Genomic DNA, 14951 nt, shown 5'->3' with positions numbered 1-14951 from the left:
TCTTTTTGTGCAGTGTGAACGGGCTGTGTAATTCAGGTTTCTTGTACCTTCCTTCTGTTGGTCCTCTCTCACACGGATCTTTTCTAGTTCATGTAAAACTAAACATAAGGGTTTTCGAGAACGGAAGATGATTATCGTACTGGCGTTTTTTTCCCCCTTGAAATTTTGCTGGTTATTATTATTATTATTATTATTATTATTATTATTATTTTCGTAAATTATTGGGACTTTTTTTGTATTTTCAGTAAACTCTTTAGAATAATTATTTTGTTCTGCCAGTAAATTTTTATTATCTTTCCCCAAGGTCACAATGGTTCGTTCAGTGCTACTCAGTTGTTTCCTCGCACTGGTTCTAGTCTACGTCAGCGCCTTTCAAGATTCCGGAGAAAGCATTGAGGAAGATCCCTACCAAGAAATATCCAGAGAGGAGGTGGGATCTGCCGTATTTGTCGGCTACGGAGATGAACGCATACCAAACGATATCAACCTGGGCCTGAGGAAATACCTGGGCGCTCGCAACCTGACGGAGGGACACAAGAAAGAGGGGGATGCGCCACTTGAAAAATAAAATCTGTCCCAGTAAAAAAACGGGACAGTAAAAAAACGTCGCAGTAAAAAACTGTGCAGTGTGAACCTAGTGTTAGCTGAAAATATTATTGTTTACGTCAAGGCGAGAGATAACTGGAGAGAGCTGAACTCAAGTGTTCTGAGAAATTTTAAGATCTTAAAAGCTTCGGCTCGAGAGATTGGGGCGACATTGAATATGGTGATGCATTGATAAGCTGAGTCCACACATAGTCGACGGGCGTCGATTATATGTGGACACAGCTTGACGTTCGAACTGATAATTTCGGAAACCTGGAACCTACTCTGGGGTCCAATGGTCTGCTGCTTTTCTCGGTTCCATTCGGGCTGGTTGGAGTTTGAGGAGGACTAATAATCCTGTAATTCACTTGAAATTGATGGTATGTATGTGTATGTAGTGGTAAATTTTCAATATTTACGAAATGATGAGAGTTTACCTAATCTAACATATGAGTAATCGCAATTATGATTAATCTCGCTCATCTCAACTTCTTGATTTGAGTAGGTATAAACTTGCAAAAAAAAAAAAAAAAAAGTTATCAAATAGCTAAGAAATAAGGAGATCTGTACTCTTCATGTATGAAGACATACTTGAAAAAAAAAAAAAATGTTCCCACAAAAACATACCTACCTAAATGTAAACGAAAAAACCAAGGTCTTATCCTAAAATGTCGGCTGTCGGCTACTCTGTTCGGAAAGTAATGAGACTGATTTTTTTATATTTTTTTCGTTTGACTTGCCTAATTTTCGACATGATCTCCTTAAAAGTAATACTCTTGGGAGTTCATACAGCGCTGTAGACGGATTTCCACACTTCGTAGCAGTGCTGGTCTGCTGGTACTCCGCTTACTGGATCGCTTTTAGCTGGTCGGTTATGGCCGTTTTGAGCCTGTCCTTCCTTTATTATTACGATAGTACTAAAAAAAATATACAAGGGACGGGCTATTGTATTCGCTTCGGTGTCGTCTGTCTGTCGGTCGGTCTGTCTGTCGGTCTGTCCCCATAGAAGGACTTATCCAAACCCGGTCGACCTATATATCAAATTAAAGGTCTTTTTACCAGGAACACGAAAGTGGTGGTACAAATTTTGTCCAGAAAACCAAAAAGCCAAAAATCCATCAAATTAAAGGTCTTTTTACCAGGAACACGAAAGTGGTGGTACAAATTTTGTCCAGAAAACCAAAAAGCCAAAAATCCAAAAAAAAACTGGTTTTTGGGGGATTTTTGTCACATTTTCTACCACAAATGAGCTCTGATCTTGAAATTTGTCGCGACGACCTATCAACTCAAAGCGAGAAAGTTTTAGATAACACTTCAGTCGTTAATTTAAGATCGGTTTTAGCTTTTTTTTTTTTTTTTTTGTCGTCTCAGGCATCAATCGAAAATCCCGATTTTTTGGCACGTTTTACTCAAATGTCCCGGCATCAGCTGCAAGCTGCAAAACATCTAGCAACGAGGCAACCCTAGTAGTTAGATAGGTTCATACTATGTAGAATACTAGAAAATAAATACTCCTGTGTAAACAATGTGTATAAACATGAACTGTTAGCGTTGCCATGGAAACAAACAATAAACAATCCACGTACCTCCACTCCCCCCCTCCTCCATAGTCAAAACTTTTTCACATTTTCCCATTACTTCAGCGTTTTCAGTGTAACACACTAGTATCTATGAAGAGTTTGAAGAGCTTAGTTCAATTCTTTGTCTGAAGTGCAAAGTTCAAGTTCTATCTATGAAGTGCTAAGTGTAGTTCTATCTTATCTATCTATGAAGTACGAAGTTCAAGTTCTATCTATGAAGTACGAAGTTCAGTTCTATCTATGAAGTAGGAAGTTCAGTTCTATCTATGAAGTATGAAGTTCAGTTCTATCTATGAAGTATGAGGTTCAGTTCTATCTATGAAGTACGAAGTTCAAGTTCTATCTATGAAGTGCTAAGTTCAGTTCTATCTATGAAGTACAGTTCTATTGATGCAGTATGAAGTTCAGTTCTATCTATGAAGTAGGAAGTTCAGTTCTATCTATGAAGTAGGAAGTTCAGTTCTATCTATGAAGTAGGAAGTTCAGTTCTATCTATGAAGTATGAAGTTCAGTTCTATCTATGAAGTAGGAAGTTCAGTTCTATCTGTAAAGTGCTAAGTTCTATCTGTAAAGTGCTAAGTTCTATCTCTGAAGTGCAAAGTTTTATCAATGAAGTGCGGGCGTGCACTCAATTGAAAGTTTGACTTTGTGATCCAGTGACGGAAATGGAGAGTTGAAATTTTATCCATGTTCCTCAAGACATTGTCATTACATTTGTGTTGTAATTAGCCTGATCGCATTATCAATATACATATATGTACCTACTTTAGGTATTTTTTTATTTTAATCAAGGAGCGTGGTAGCACTCCGCCCCGCCAAGCCAAAAGAGTTTGACAGTACAATTTAGCAGCAAGGCTATTTGCAAATTTGCAATACTTCAGGTATTCTTATAAAAGTTAACAGGCAGCATGTATGATGAATCCATAGATGTTGTCAATGCGGAGGAGGTTCAAAGTCCCACTGGATCCGTGTCAAGTGGTGAAAACGGTGAAGCTCGGGTACCTATGGTGAGTTCTTCTTCTTCTTCTTCTTCTTCTTCTTCTTCTTCTTCTTCTTCTTCTTCTTCTTCTTCTTCTTTTTCAAGAGATTTGATAGAGAGAATTCTAACTGCTAAGGGTCCCGAAAGCGAAGACAGAAGGAAGACAGGATAGGAGAAAGGAGAAAGCCTACCTTTCCGAGAACAAACCTCATCCGTTCAGGATAAAATCCGCCCCAGGTGAATGGAACCCGCGGCTTGGCGCTTTCACGGCAGACGCGCTACCAACCAAGCAAACTAGGCTTGCAACTTTCACTCAAGTCTTGATTCACACAATCTTTCCACCTTTTTCTCAGTCTTCCTCGCCCTTTTCTACCCCTCACTTCCATTCCTTGAAATTAAACACTCTCGCCCCCTGTACCTATGTCCCGTTTTATAGTTCCCCCCATCAAACTTATTAAAGAAAAGAGTAGAAAAAAACTTAACCCATTATGTATCAGTATGTTAACTGTTAACCCTTTACAACTCTTCCTATCCGGTTCAGAAAATCGAGTCCAGTCTTCGGCCGGGGTCGGCGATGAAAATGCAACTGTCCGAGCATCAAACCCACATCCCCCTTCACTCCAGGACCAACTCACCGCGCGGTGATTCGTCATTTGATGAGGATGATTATGAGGATGAAGATGAGGATGGAGATGATGGAGGTGAAGGTGGAGGTGCGGACAAGGCGTATGATCCTCTGGAGTTCGCGCATCTCGCCACCTCCACGGATTTGAAGGAGATGTTTGCTTATATTGAGAAGTGAGTGGAACTTTTATTTTTTACCTGATTTTAGATGGATCTTTTATATGTTTGACCCTTTACCTTGTCTATAAAATGCTTAAATCTGGCAATCCTTATTATTATTATTATTATTTTATTTTATTTATTTATTTATTTATTTATTTTTTTTTTTTTTTTGTTGATAAATTTACATTCAGATCCTATTAAAATCACAGGTGTCAATTATACCTCAGCAGTTGCTGAATTGGGGTCTTGGCCTTAAGCTTGGGCATATTTTTCAAATGGGAAGAACTTGAAAATACTTCATGTATAAACTAAAAGGATCATGAAGCATGAACATGAACGAAGAGTGAATTTTGATATTTTCAAGTTTGAGACGCTTTTTGTGACAGCGAGTGTATTTATACAATAGACTAATTATTATGAACAGATAAGGAGAAGAGAAAGATAAGGGAAGGAAAATTCATATTTTTCAAGTATCCAGTTTTCAAGTATTCAGTTTATCGTTGAAGAGGTTTTTACGTACTTTAGAGTAAATGGGACTTTTTAGTCTTAGCCGACAGTATAAATAAGGTATATTAAATAAAAAATAAAATAAATAAAAATAAAATTATTGCGTCACTTACGAATTGCACTCGCATTTTCAAGTACATACATACATACCTACGTAGGTACTCGTAAACTATTTATTTATCAATACAACAGTGTTATTGTACCTACCCACCTACCAGTGGCCAATTCCACGAACAACTCCGCTCTTTCCATATTTTTTCACCCAACAACGCGTCAATTCAAAAAAAAAGAGTGTTATTGTACCTACCCACCTACCAGTGGCCAATTCCACGAACAACTCCGCTCTTTCCATATTTTTTCACCCAACAACGCGTCAATGCAAAAAAAAAAGTCGTACTGTTTGCAATTGTGGAGTTCGAATTACGTCTGATCGTAACATTCTCTGTTTCGACTTCCCAGATACACGCCGCAGCCGATCGACCTAACCTACAAGTTGCGCCCCTTCATACCCGACTATATTCCGGCGGTCGGTGACATAGACGCCTTTATCAAGGTGGCTCGTCCAGATGGGAGGCCGGACAGTTTAGGTTTGACAGTTCTGGACGAACCTTGCTTCGAACAGAGTGATCCGGCTATTCTCAATCTGCAGCTGCGGCAAAGTAGCAAGTGTCCTACCAGTAGTAAAGCCACGGTAAGTTTCGAGCTTTGGACGTTTTGCGCGCCTCCTGCTGACGTCGCATCGCTTCTACATATTTGAAGACTTTATATTTATTATTATATATATTATATTATTATTATTAGTAATTATCTATTATTATTATTATTATTATTATTATTATTATTATTATTATTATTATTATTATTATTATTATTATTATTATTTATTATTATTATTATTATTATTTATTATTATTATTATTATTATTATTATTATTAATATATATTATTATATTATTATTATTTATTATTATTATTATTATTATTCATATATTATTATTATTATTATATTATGGCACAAGAAAACAAGAGTGTTTATTTGATCTACTCCGACAGGTATAAAATATCCACATCAAATGTAAACAATACATCTAAGATGTGAATAATTAAAATTCTTCTAAATGCCAAATCTTCTGAGGATGTAAGTGGTGCCCAACAAACACATGTCTGGATCTCATGGATATTAAAGGATCCAGGGATGGAATTCAGATCAGACTTGAGTGCTTAGATATCGCTCCAAGGGCTCCAATGACAACAGGAACAACTTTGCAGGACTTCATGTTCCACATCCTTGAATTTCTATAAGCTAGGTCTGTATACTTTAGTTTCTTCTCATTTTCTTTTTTATTCACATTACTATCTGTATTATTATTATTATATATTATTATTATTATTATTATTATTATTATTATTATATTATTATTATTATTATTATTATTATTATTATTATTAATATTATTATTATATTATTTTATTATTATATTATTATTTTCTTTTTAGATTTGACCACATTAATTTCACCTATTATGAGAGAGGGTCCTACTCCTACGGGGGGTCCTAAAATCCCAAGGAGCAAAATTTTCCTATTATACCTAAATCTTGAAATTGTAAAATCTCAATCTATAGGTACGCTTTACCAGAAAACACGAAACAGAAAACTAACTTTTTTACATTTTTGTTGAAACAAGAAAAAAGAAGAGGAACAACAAACAACAACAAAAGAAAAAAATAACAACAACAATAACAATAGTGCTTTATTTATACTGCCTCGCATAGGACTTACAGCTCCCTGTACTCCAGCAGTAGGCTACTACTATTATTTTGGTCAAATTCTCAAATTATATTGGATGATATAAATTCCATACCTCGGCTGGAATGAACCCACGCCCTCCTTGCTTACCAGGCGAGCGCCTTGACCACTACACCACCGAAAAAATATGCTAGGTGCCTTTGAAGAAAAAGAATTAGTAGAAGAAGAAAAGAAAATAAAATGAAAAAATGCTGGGTACCCTTTGTAGGCTGTGTATGTATTCCTAAAAGTGTATGGTACTTCGTTCACTATTACCTAAAATACCTACATAATAAATGTAGGTGTTATATGTACATAATTATGTTATATATTTTCTACTTCTGATAGATCAGTTTGCGCTTACTTGGGTGATATTGCAAAGTTCATAGAGCAGGAAAAAAATGTGAGGGACCCAACGGATTTTTTTCTTTTTCTTCTACGACTTCTAATATCCCGAGATAAATCGATTAAAAAAATATACCGGTAAATCGTGAACTTTGACGTCACGGCATACGCACCCGTAGGCGATGACGTCGTAATTTATGAATCCGCTTCGTTTGTTTGTGCGCAAGCGTTTCTGCGCATTTTGACGTGAAATGTGACCGTCACAAACTATTTGAACTTTTTCATTAGAAACGGCAATTAAAAATTGAATTTTCGACCTTTTACAGTTATTATTTCGGAGTTTTTGACCTCAGATTTGGATTTTTCCAACTTTTACATAGGAACTTCAACCATTTATTCATAATTTTTTACCCATTTGCAACTGCTCCATTAAAAAAAAAAAAAAAAAAAAAAAAAAAAAAAAAAAAAAATGCTAGGTACCCTTGTAGGCTGTGTATGTACTTACCTAAAAGTGTAGGTACTCGTTTACTATTACCTAAATACCTACATAAATACCTACATAATTATGTACATAATATATACATATTATGTACATAATTATGTATATTTTCTACTTCTAATTCTCGAAAATTCTCGAAAATTGATCTCTCCCACAGATAATCAAGAAGGTAGAGGATGCAGACAAGAATAAAAAAGCTATCGATCGATGGATCAAAGACATTGGCGATCTTCATAAGAATAAACCCCCTCCCTCTGTGCATTACTCTAGGTGAGAAACCCAGTACAAATAATACATTTTACCTAATACCCTAATAAAAATTCTAAGTACCTAATACCACCCTACTAAAAATTAACAACATAAATGAGCTCAGAACTGGCAGAGTTTTCCATTTTACACTTTCTTTTGTGTATAGACCCTTGCAATATTGTAATCTATAATTGATGCAAATAAACAAATTACAATTACAATTACCTAGTTTTGGGGTCAGAATCCCAATAACATTAGATTTTGCCTACTTGCTACAACGTCTTCTATTGGGGACTGGTGCATACAACTTCTTCTATTGGGGACTGGTGCATACAACTTCTTCTATTGGGGACTGGTGCTTACAACTTCTTCTATTGGGGACTGAAACCCCAAAACACGGTTTACTAGAAATGGCGTAGAAGACAAAGTTTTGATGCTAGAGACTTGAAACTTGTAGAGATAAGTAATGACAAGTTAAGCTTCAATTACAATCTAACATGAACGTTCTAGTGTTCCCCGTTTAGACGCTACGCGATCAATCTCAATACTTTCCCAACAGACCATGTACTTTGTCCGGAGGAAGATGGTAAACAGTAGGGTTGAAATCAAGATAATTAATAGCCAGCCTAGTCAGCTTAGTTGGTACGCGTCTGCCTTGTAAGCGCTAGGCCGCGGGTTCGATTCCCGCCCGGGGCGGATTCTATCCTGATGGGATAATGTTCGTATTGTTCGTTCTCGGAAACGCGCGGGTTCGATTCCCGCCCGGGGCGGATTTTATCCTGATGGGATAATGTTCGTTCTCGGAACGGCTGGCTTTCTCCTATCCTGACTTCCTTCTCTCTTCGGTTTCGGGACGATAAGACCATAGCAGTTACAGTTCCCTCTGTCAAACCTCTTTTAAAAAAAAGACCATGTATAATGTATAATAAAAGTGGGATAATTATTTTAGGTCAAGTTCTTTTCCCTTCAAACTGCATGGAATGTTTTTCTTGTTTGCTGAAAATGCTGAATCTCAATTGCTTCAATCTTCTATCAACTTCAACTTGGCTAAATGGCTCTGTTTTTTTCCTACTGAAATCAATGATAGTACGAGTACCTATCTAACTTGAAATTGAGAGAAGGTTGGAGGACTTGAGATTCAGAATCACGAAAAACTGGGTCCCACTAATGATTCATCTTGCAATTCAGACCCAAAAATGAAATTTAAACTTTCGACCCTGATGGCCTCCGGGGGGTGAAAATTGATGTTTCAAATATTTATTTTTGGGTCTGGATTAAAGATAAGTGTTTGGTTTATGAGTAATTTTCATATTAAAAAAAAATCCCCCCCCCCCCCACAAAAACACAGATGTCAAAAAAAAGGCCAAGTTCATATCCAAAAATCTCGGCCAGTAAAAAAGGTGAGATCAGAAAATTAAGGCCAAATTCTTTCCCTTTGAAACTGCATTCCCAGTGTTTCGTCAAAGTTTGGGGAGCTTCCTAGGCAGGCACTTTAGAATTTTGACAAAAAAAATTGCTAGACATTGAAAGTTTGAACTCTTTTCTACACATATATACCATTTTTTAGTCCGTCCTTCCTTTATTATTACAATAGTAATAAAAAGGTATAAGAGACGGACTATTGTATTCGCTTCGGTGTCGTCTGTCACTCTGTCTGACCCCATAGAAGGACTTATCCAAACCTAGTCGACCTATATATCAAATAAAGGTCTTTTTACCAGGAACACGAAAGTGGTGGTGCAAATTTTGTCCAGAAAACCATAAAGCCAAAAAAACCTTGATTGATTTTAAATAATTACATGAAAGTAAATTCAAAAATCAATTTTTTATTTTTTAAATCGATTTATCTCGGAGTCTAGAACTTTTCTGCTCTTTGACTTTGAAACTTCACCCACGTAAGCGCAACTGTTCTATTGTGGATAAGAAAGGACGTTATTTTTAAATTCTCAGCTTAGGCAAAAGAATCTGAGTGAGGTGAGGTCTACAGTTCACAGAACCACTAGTATTAAATACCTAGATTATAAATTCTTTGTTCATTGCCCGTAGTGTAGTCACTCGTCTGGTAAACAGGAGGGCGTGTGTTCAATCCCAGCCGAGGTTAAGAATTTTATACTCAATATTTTATAACAGGCTGATATTGTTGACTGTCTGAGGCCGGAACTTGGCCTGGCGCACTGCCGATGCCTTGCGTCTAGAATAGTCTAGATCTAACACTAGGTTCACACTGCACAGTAAAAAAACTGCGACGTTTTTTTACTGTTGGACAGTAAAAAACTGTTCCGTTCCGTTGAGTTCACACTAGACATTAAAAAAATGTCCCGACCAAAAACCCAATTGAAAATGAAAACGAACTGAGACCTGTTAAGACAAGAAAAAAAGCGGACGGACAACGTTCAGAGCGTTCAAGTGTGAACACGCTCATTCAATTACAAGCGCCACTGAATCATCAACGGTTTTTTACTGTTGAACGGCAGAACACTCAGAACAGATTCTAGTGACAAGAGGACAGTACAAATAACTGTTCGACGGTTTTTTTACTCATGGACAGTAAACGTTGTTTAATGTGAACACATCACCTCTAAAAAATCAAGCTTTGATAGAAAGCTCAAATTTATCTATAAAACCTCAAATTATTTTCCAGAGAGAATAAAAAGCTGGGGACTGATGCTTACAACTTCTTCTATTGGGGACTGGTGCTTACAACTTCTTCTATTGGGGACTGGTGCATACTGCATACAACTTAATATTATTATTATTATTATTATTATTATTATTTCTTTTTAGAATTTGACCACATTAATTTCACCTATTATGAGAGAGGGTCCTACTCCTACGGGGTCCTAAAAGTCCCAAGGAGCAAAATTTTCCTATTATACCTAAATCTTGAAATTGTAAAATCTCAATCTATAGGTACGCTTTACAGAAAACGAAACAGAAAACTAACTTTTTACATTTTTGTTGAACAAGAAAAAGAAGAGGAACAACAAACAACAACAAAAGGAAAAAATAACAACAACAATAACAATAGTGCTTATTTATACTGCTCGCATAGGACTTACCCCTAAAACTTTTTTTTTTTTTTTTTTTTTTTTTTTTTTTTTTTTTTTGGTAAAGCAGAGCCTTTTCACAAATTTTGTGGATATCACAGTATTACTACATTACTAAGTGCTTCCTTTGCAATCAATACCATATTTTTCAAGAATCTTTTTGCGCTGGTAATGCCGCCACTGGTCGCTACTAGAACAAAGTAGCTACTCAATCGTTCTCACGAGCCTGAGTGCACTCCGAACTCAAAGCACAGAGCCGAAAATTTTTTGACCCCACCGGGAATCGAATCCGGGGCCTCTGGCGTGCAAGCCGAGTGTAATACCGACTCTGGCACGGAGGTTGCTCACCTGTGACCTCACCCGAACACTTCCTTTTTTTTTAAGAGGTTTGACAGAGGGAACTGTAACTGCTATGGTCTTATCGTCCCGAAATCGAAGAGAGAAGGAAGACAGGATAGGAGAAAGCCAGCCGTTCCGAGAACGAACATTATCCCATCAGGATAAAATCCGTCCCGGGCGGGAATAGAACCCGCGGCCTAGCGCTTACAAGGCAGACGCGCCACCAACCAAGGTAACTAGGCTGGCTAAGCTTTGTTTTCTCATGTTTTCAGCCTGTTGTACAAGCTGACCGTGTACGATGTACCTCGGCCGCAGTACACGCGTCACACCGTCCTATTCCACACGCCCCGTCGTGAAAGCATCTCCTATATTGAAGCGTTCGACTTGAATGAAAACCAAAGCAACGCGGGCGTCGCGCATATACGGAAAGGTGGCGTGGGGCACAGACGCGCTCATATTATCTTGAAATCAGCGCCCGGACAATCTTTAAACTTTACAGTCCAGATTTGGGGAAAGCTGCACGACTCTAACGCTTGAAGGCTGGTGTGTTAGAATTGGCTCCTAATTAGCGCTGGGTCCACAAAGTGAGATTAAACTCCGTTTAAGTTTTAATCTCGGATTAAGTGTTCTAAAAAAATTTTGAAAAATCAACCAATCTGAATGTCTAATCCGAGAGATAAACTTAAACCGAGTTTAAACTGACTTTTTGCATCTGGCCGTTAAGATAACAGAGAATAAATTACCTTCGATTGGATCTTGACTGTCCTAGAAAATATTAAATTTATGTGTAACAATGTTTCTTTCTATACTTATTCATAAAAAAAGCCTTGCCTTGTTGAGTATGTTGGATTTTTTATTGAGGATAAAATTCCATACCTCGGCTGGGATTGAACCCACGCCCTCCTGCTTACCAGGCGAGCGCCTTGACCACTACACCACCGAAAAAATATGCTAGGTGCCTTTGAAGAAAAAGAATTAGTAGAAGAAGAAAAGAAAATAAAATGAAAAAATGCTGGGTACCCTTGTAGGCTGTGTATGTACTTCCTAAAAGTGTAGGTACTCGTTCACTATTACCTAAATACCTACATAATAAATGTAGGTGTTATATGTACATATTATGTATATTTTCTACTTCTGATAGATCAGTTGCGCTTACTTGGGTGATATTGCAAAGTCATAGAGCAGGAAAAATGTGAGGACCAACGGATTTTTTCTTTTTCTTCTACGACTTCTAATATCCCGAGATAAATCGATTAAAAAAATACCGGTAAATCGTGAACTTTGACGTCACGGCATACGCACCCGTAGGCGATGACGTCGTAATTTATGAATCCGCTTCGTTTGTTTGTGCGCAAGCGTTTCTGCGCATTTTGACGTGAAATGTGACGTCACAACTATTTGAACTTTTTCATTAGAACGGCAATTAAAAATTGAATTTTCGACCTTTTACAGTTATTATTTCGGAGTTTTGACCTCAGATTTGGATTTTTCCCAACTTTTTACATAGGAATCAACCATTTATTCATAATTTTTACCCATTTGCAACTGCTCCATTAGTGGAATTAGTGATGGTGGAAATGGGGCTTTAACCTAGTTCATTAGGTTCCTCTTGTCAGATTTTAACAGGGGCAGGTAGGTACAAAGAAATGTATGGCAAAATTCAACAGGTTAGTTACTGATCTACTTACCTTTCTCCTCTGCGTAAGTTTTAGGTCCCGTTTTCTTCGACATGGCGGACATGGTACTGAGAACTTATTAAAAACTCTAAAAAGTCGTTAAACCTAAACAATAAACACCAATTGAATAGCTTCAGCTTGGGAAAACCTAAATTTAGGAAAACTAATGGAAAATGGAAATTTGGAAATCTAATCTAGCTTTTCCGCCCCCTTTGATTTTTTGGATGGAGTCGGTTTGTTTTGTTTTCAAATCGCGGGAAAATGAAACTTGCAAAAACGCGAATGCGCATGCGCAATATGGGCAGTTCATTTTAAGGCACGTCCAGAAGAGACGACACAACTCGGAAAAGAAAAGAATATTTTTATTATTTTATATCTAGCAGCTTACATTACTATAATAAAATTATTTTAATGTATACGGAACTCTAAAAAATCAAGCTTTGATAGAAAGCTCAAATTTATCTATAAAACCTCAAATTATTTTCCAGAGAGAATAAAAAGCTCGTACCTGTGAGCTGTAAAATAAAACATAAGCGCAGGATGAGAAATTAGTACCAAGATACTCGTAAGCGAAACAAACAACCAAACAGATTGGAAACAACTCTAACAACAGAGGTCTCTTATCGTCTCGGAATGGAAGAATAGAAAACCAGCCATTCCGAGAACAAATTTTATCTGTTTAGGACAAAGTCCACCTCAGGCGTAAATCGAACCCGCGACCTATCGAACCCAAGGCAGCAAGCTAACTAGACTGGTCTGGCTAAGGGACGTTAAACAGAGAGTAGACTAGCGTCTGGCTGTGGGACTATAAACAGGGAGGAGAACAGCTAACCCTAACCAGCCTAGCTAGCTGATAATTTCAAAGGGTTCTCCCTGCTTTTAAAGAATAAGCACAAGTCTTCACGATGGTTGACTGCGGTTCAGGACGAGCCAATTAAACATGGCCAGAGACTATCACCCCGGTGTATGGCAGATACAAAAAGATGTCTTTTCTTTACTCTGCCAACACCATTCGTCGAAAGCTAAAGCCGCTACAACACAACAAGCTAACTAGACTGGGTTCAGGAAAAAGTATTGACTTATAACTTGAAACTTCGTTCAATTTTGATACTTACAGCAGGCGGGTTGGAATTATTGGAGAGAACAATCATTTTCTGTCCTGTCTGTACAGGGGGATTGGTTAACTTAACAACCTGACCAGGACTTGGGGACTGGTGCATACAACTTCTTCTATTGGGGACTGGTGCATACAACGTCTTCTATTGGGGACTGGTGCATACAACTTCCTATCGCCGGCCGCTGACTGTCAAAAAATGTTCAAGTTAGTTAGATCGAACCTAACTAACAGGCTTACCACAGGTAAAAAATAAATGACAGTAGGTGGTAGGTAGGTAACTAAAAGAAAAAAAAAAAATGGACGTCAAAAAAGATAAACGTTAAAAACGACGCTGTTTCTCGTTTCAGAGGTATGCCCGACCTGGACAATCTGATGCAGGAATGGTCGAATGACGTCGAGCAAACCATCTCCGAAGTGGGACTCCCTCCTGAGGATTTGGACTGCGATTTGACCACTTATATCGATCTTATGGCCGCCATCTTGGATATTCCTCGGTTTGAATCTCGGATCGAAACGCTACACGTGATATTTTCCCTGTACGCCGCTATTCAGAGCTCGTCCAATCAGAACGCTGCTTATCCTGGTAGTGGGAACAATGGAGGTGGTACCCCGATGAGACTGAATTGAACTGGGAACAAGGAAACAACAAATAACAATTCAATTGACTTTGATTTAGGTATGTAGAAATTTGGTAATATCAAAAAAAAATATATTACCCAGGTATTATAATGATCATAAAAAAGTTATGCTAATAAATTAATACCTAATATTGTTTCTATTACTTTTTTAAGAGGTTTGATATTGATACTTTGGTACCTAGAGTACCTAGGTATAACATTAAAGGTCTTATCGTCCCGAAAGCGAAGAGAGACCGAGGATAGGATAAAGCCAGTCTTTTCGAAAACCAACCTCATTTGTTGAGGATAAAGCCCGCCCCAGGTGGGAATCGAACCCGCTAATTAATGCTTAGATACAAAGCAGGTAACTTCCATGAGTTCCAAATGGTTCCAAGCCAACTAAGTTGCCTGTATGTATGAAATTTGCAGTTTTGTGCTGTGCACATTGCATACTCACTTAGTTTTCAGGCATTCATACAAAATCTATAACTTCTTAGCAACATGAAAATTGAATGTAGATAGAGAAATACATAACTGTTAACAGTTATTTCTCTACTACATTTCTCTATCAACTGTTAACAGTTATTTCTCTATCTACAATATATATCTACATTCAATATGGACCTTCACAAAGTTACTGAGGCATCCATCCAGATGTCAACATGAAAATTTTCTCATGTTATTTATTTTTTTTTTCTCTCGACACGTGCAAGATAAGCTCTGTCTGTAGATTAAAGTTTCCTCTCAGTGAAAAATTGTTTCAACAGATTGCGCTACTTGTTCAGTTTTCCGATGTCTCTCACAGGCGAATTTTTACTTTCTATTACCTACTATTTTTT

General features: G+C 37.4%; 1 protein-coding gene across 1 annotated transcript; it reads left to right on the top strand.

Moving 5' to 3' along the window:
• The first annotated feature begins 1921 nt into the window (after window positions 1–1921).
• LOC103507094 (intraflagellar transport protein 46 homolog) lies at window positions 1922–14450 on the top strand. Its single transcript, XM_008471538.3, has 5 exons — window positions 1922–3172; window positions 3686–3942; window positions 4897–5128; window positions 7225–7337; window positions 13843–14450. The coding sequence occupies exons 1-5, from the start codon at window positions 3074–3076 to the stop codon at window positions 14120–14122; spliced, it is 981 nt and encodes a 326-aa protein (XP_008469760.1). The 5' UTR covers window positions 1922–3073; the 3' UTR covers window positions 14123–14450.
• Window positions 14451–14951: the final 501 nt, after the last annotated feature.

Source organism: Diaphorina citri, unplaced genomic scaffold (assembly GCF_000475195.1).
Source record: "Diaphorina citri unplaced genomic scaffold, Diaci psyllid genome assembly version 1.1 scaffold287, whole genome shotgun sequence".
Lineage (NCBI taxonomy): Eukaryota > Metazoa > Arthropoda > Insecta > Hemiptera > Psyllidae > Diaphorina > Diaphorina citri.
The sequence above is the reverse complement of the archived record's forward strand: the minus strand, read 5'-3'. Positions and strand labels throughout refer to the sequence as shown.

What these genes read in the sequence shown, in the direction of transcription:
- LOC103507094 (XM_008471538.3), top strand. Translation starts at nt 3,074, where the DNA reads ATGTATGATGAATCCATAGATGTTGTCAATGCGGAGGAGGTTCAAAGT. An exon ending in CTACCAGTAGTAAAGCCACG is followed by an intron (nt 5,129 to 7,224) that starts GTAAGTTTCGAG and finishes TCTCTCCCACAG; the next exon opens with ATAATCAAGAAGGTAGAGGA. An exon ending in CCCTCTGTGCATTACTCTAG is followed by an intron (nt 7,338 to 13,842) that starts GTGAGAAACCCA and finishes TTCTCGTTTCAG; the next exon opens with AGGTATGCCCGACCTGGACA.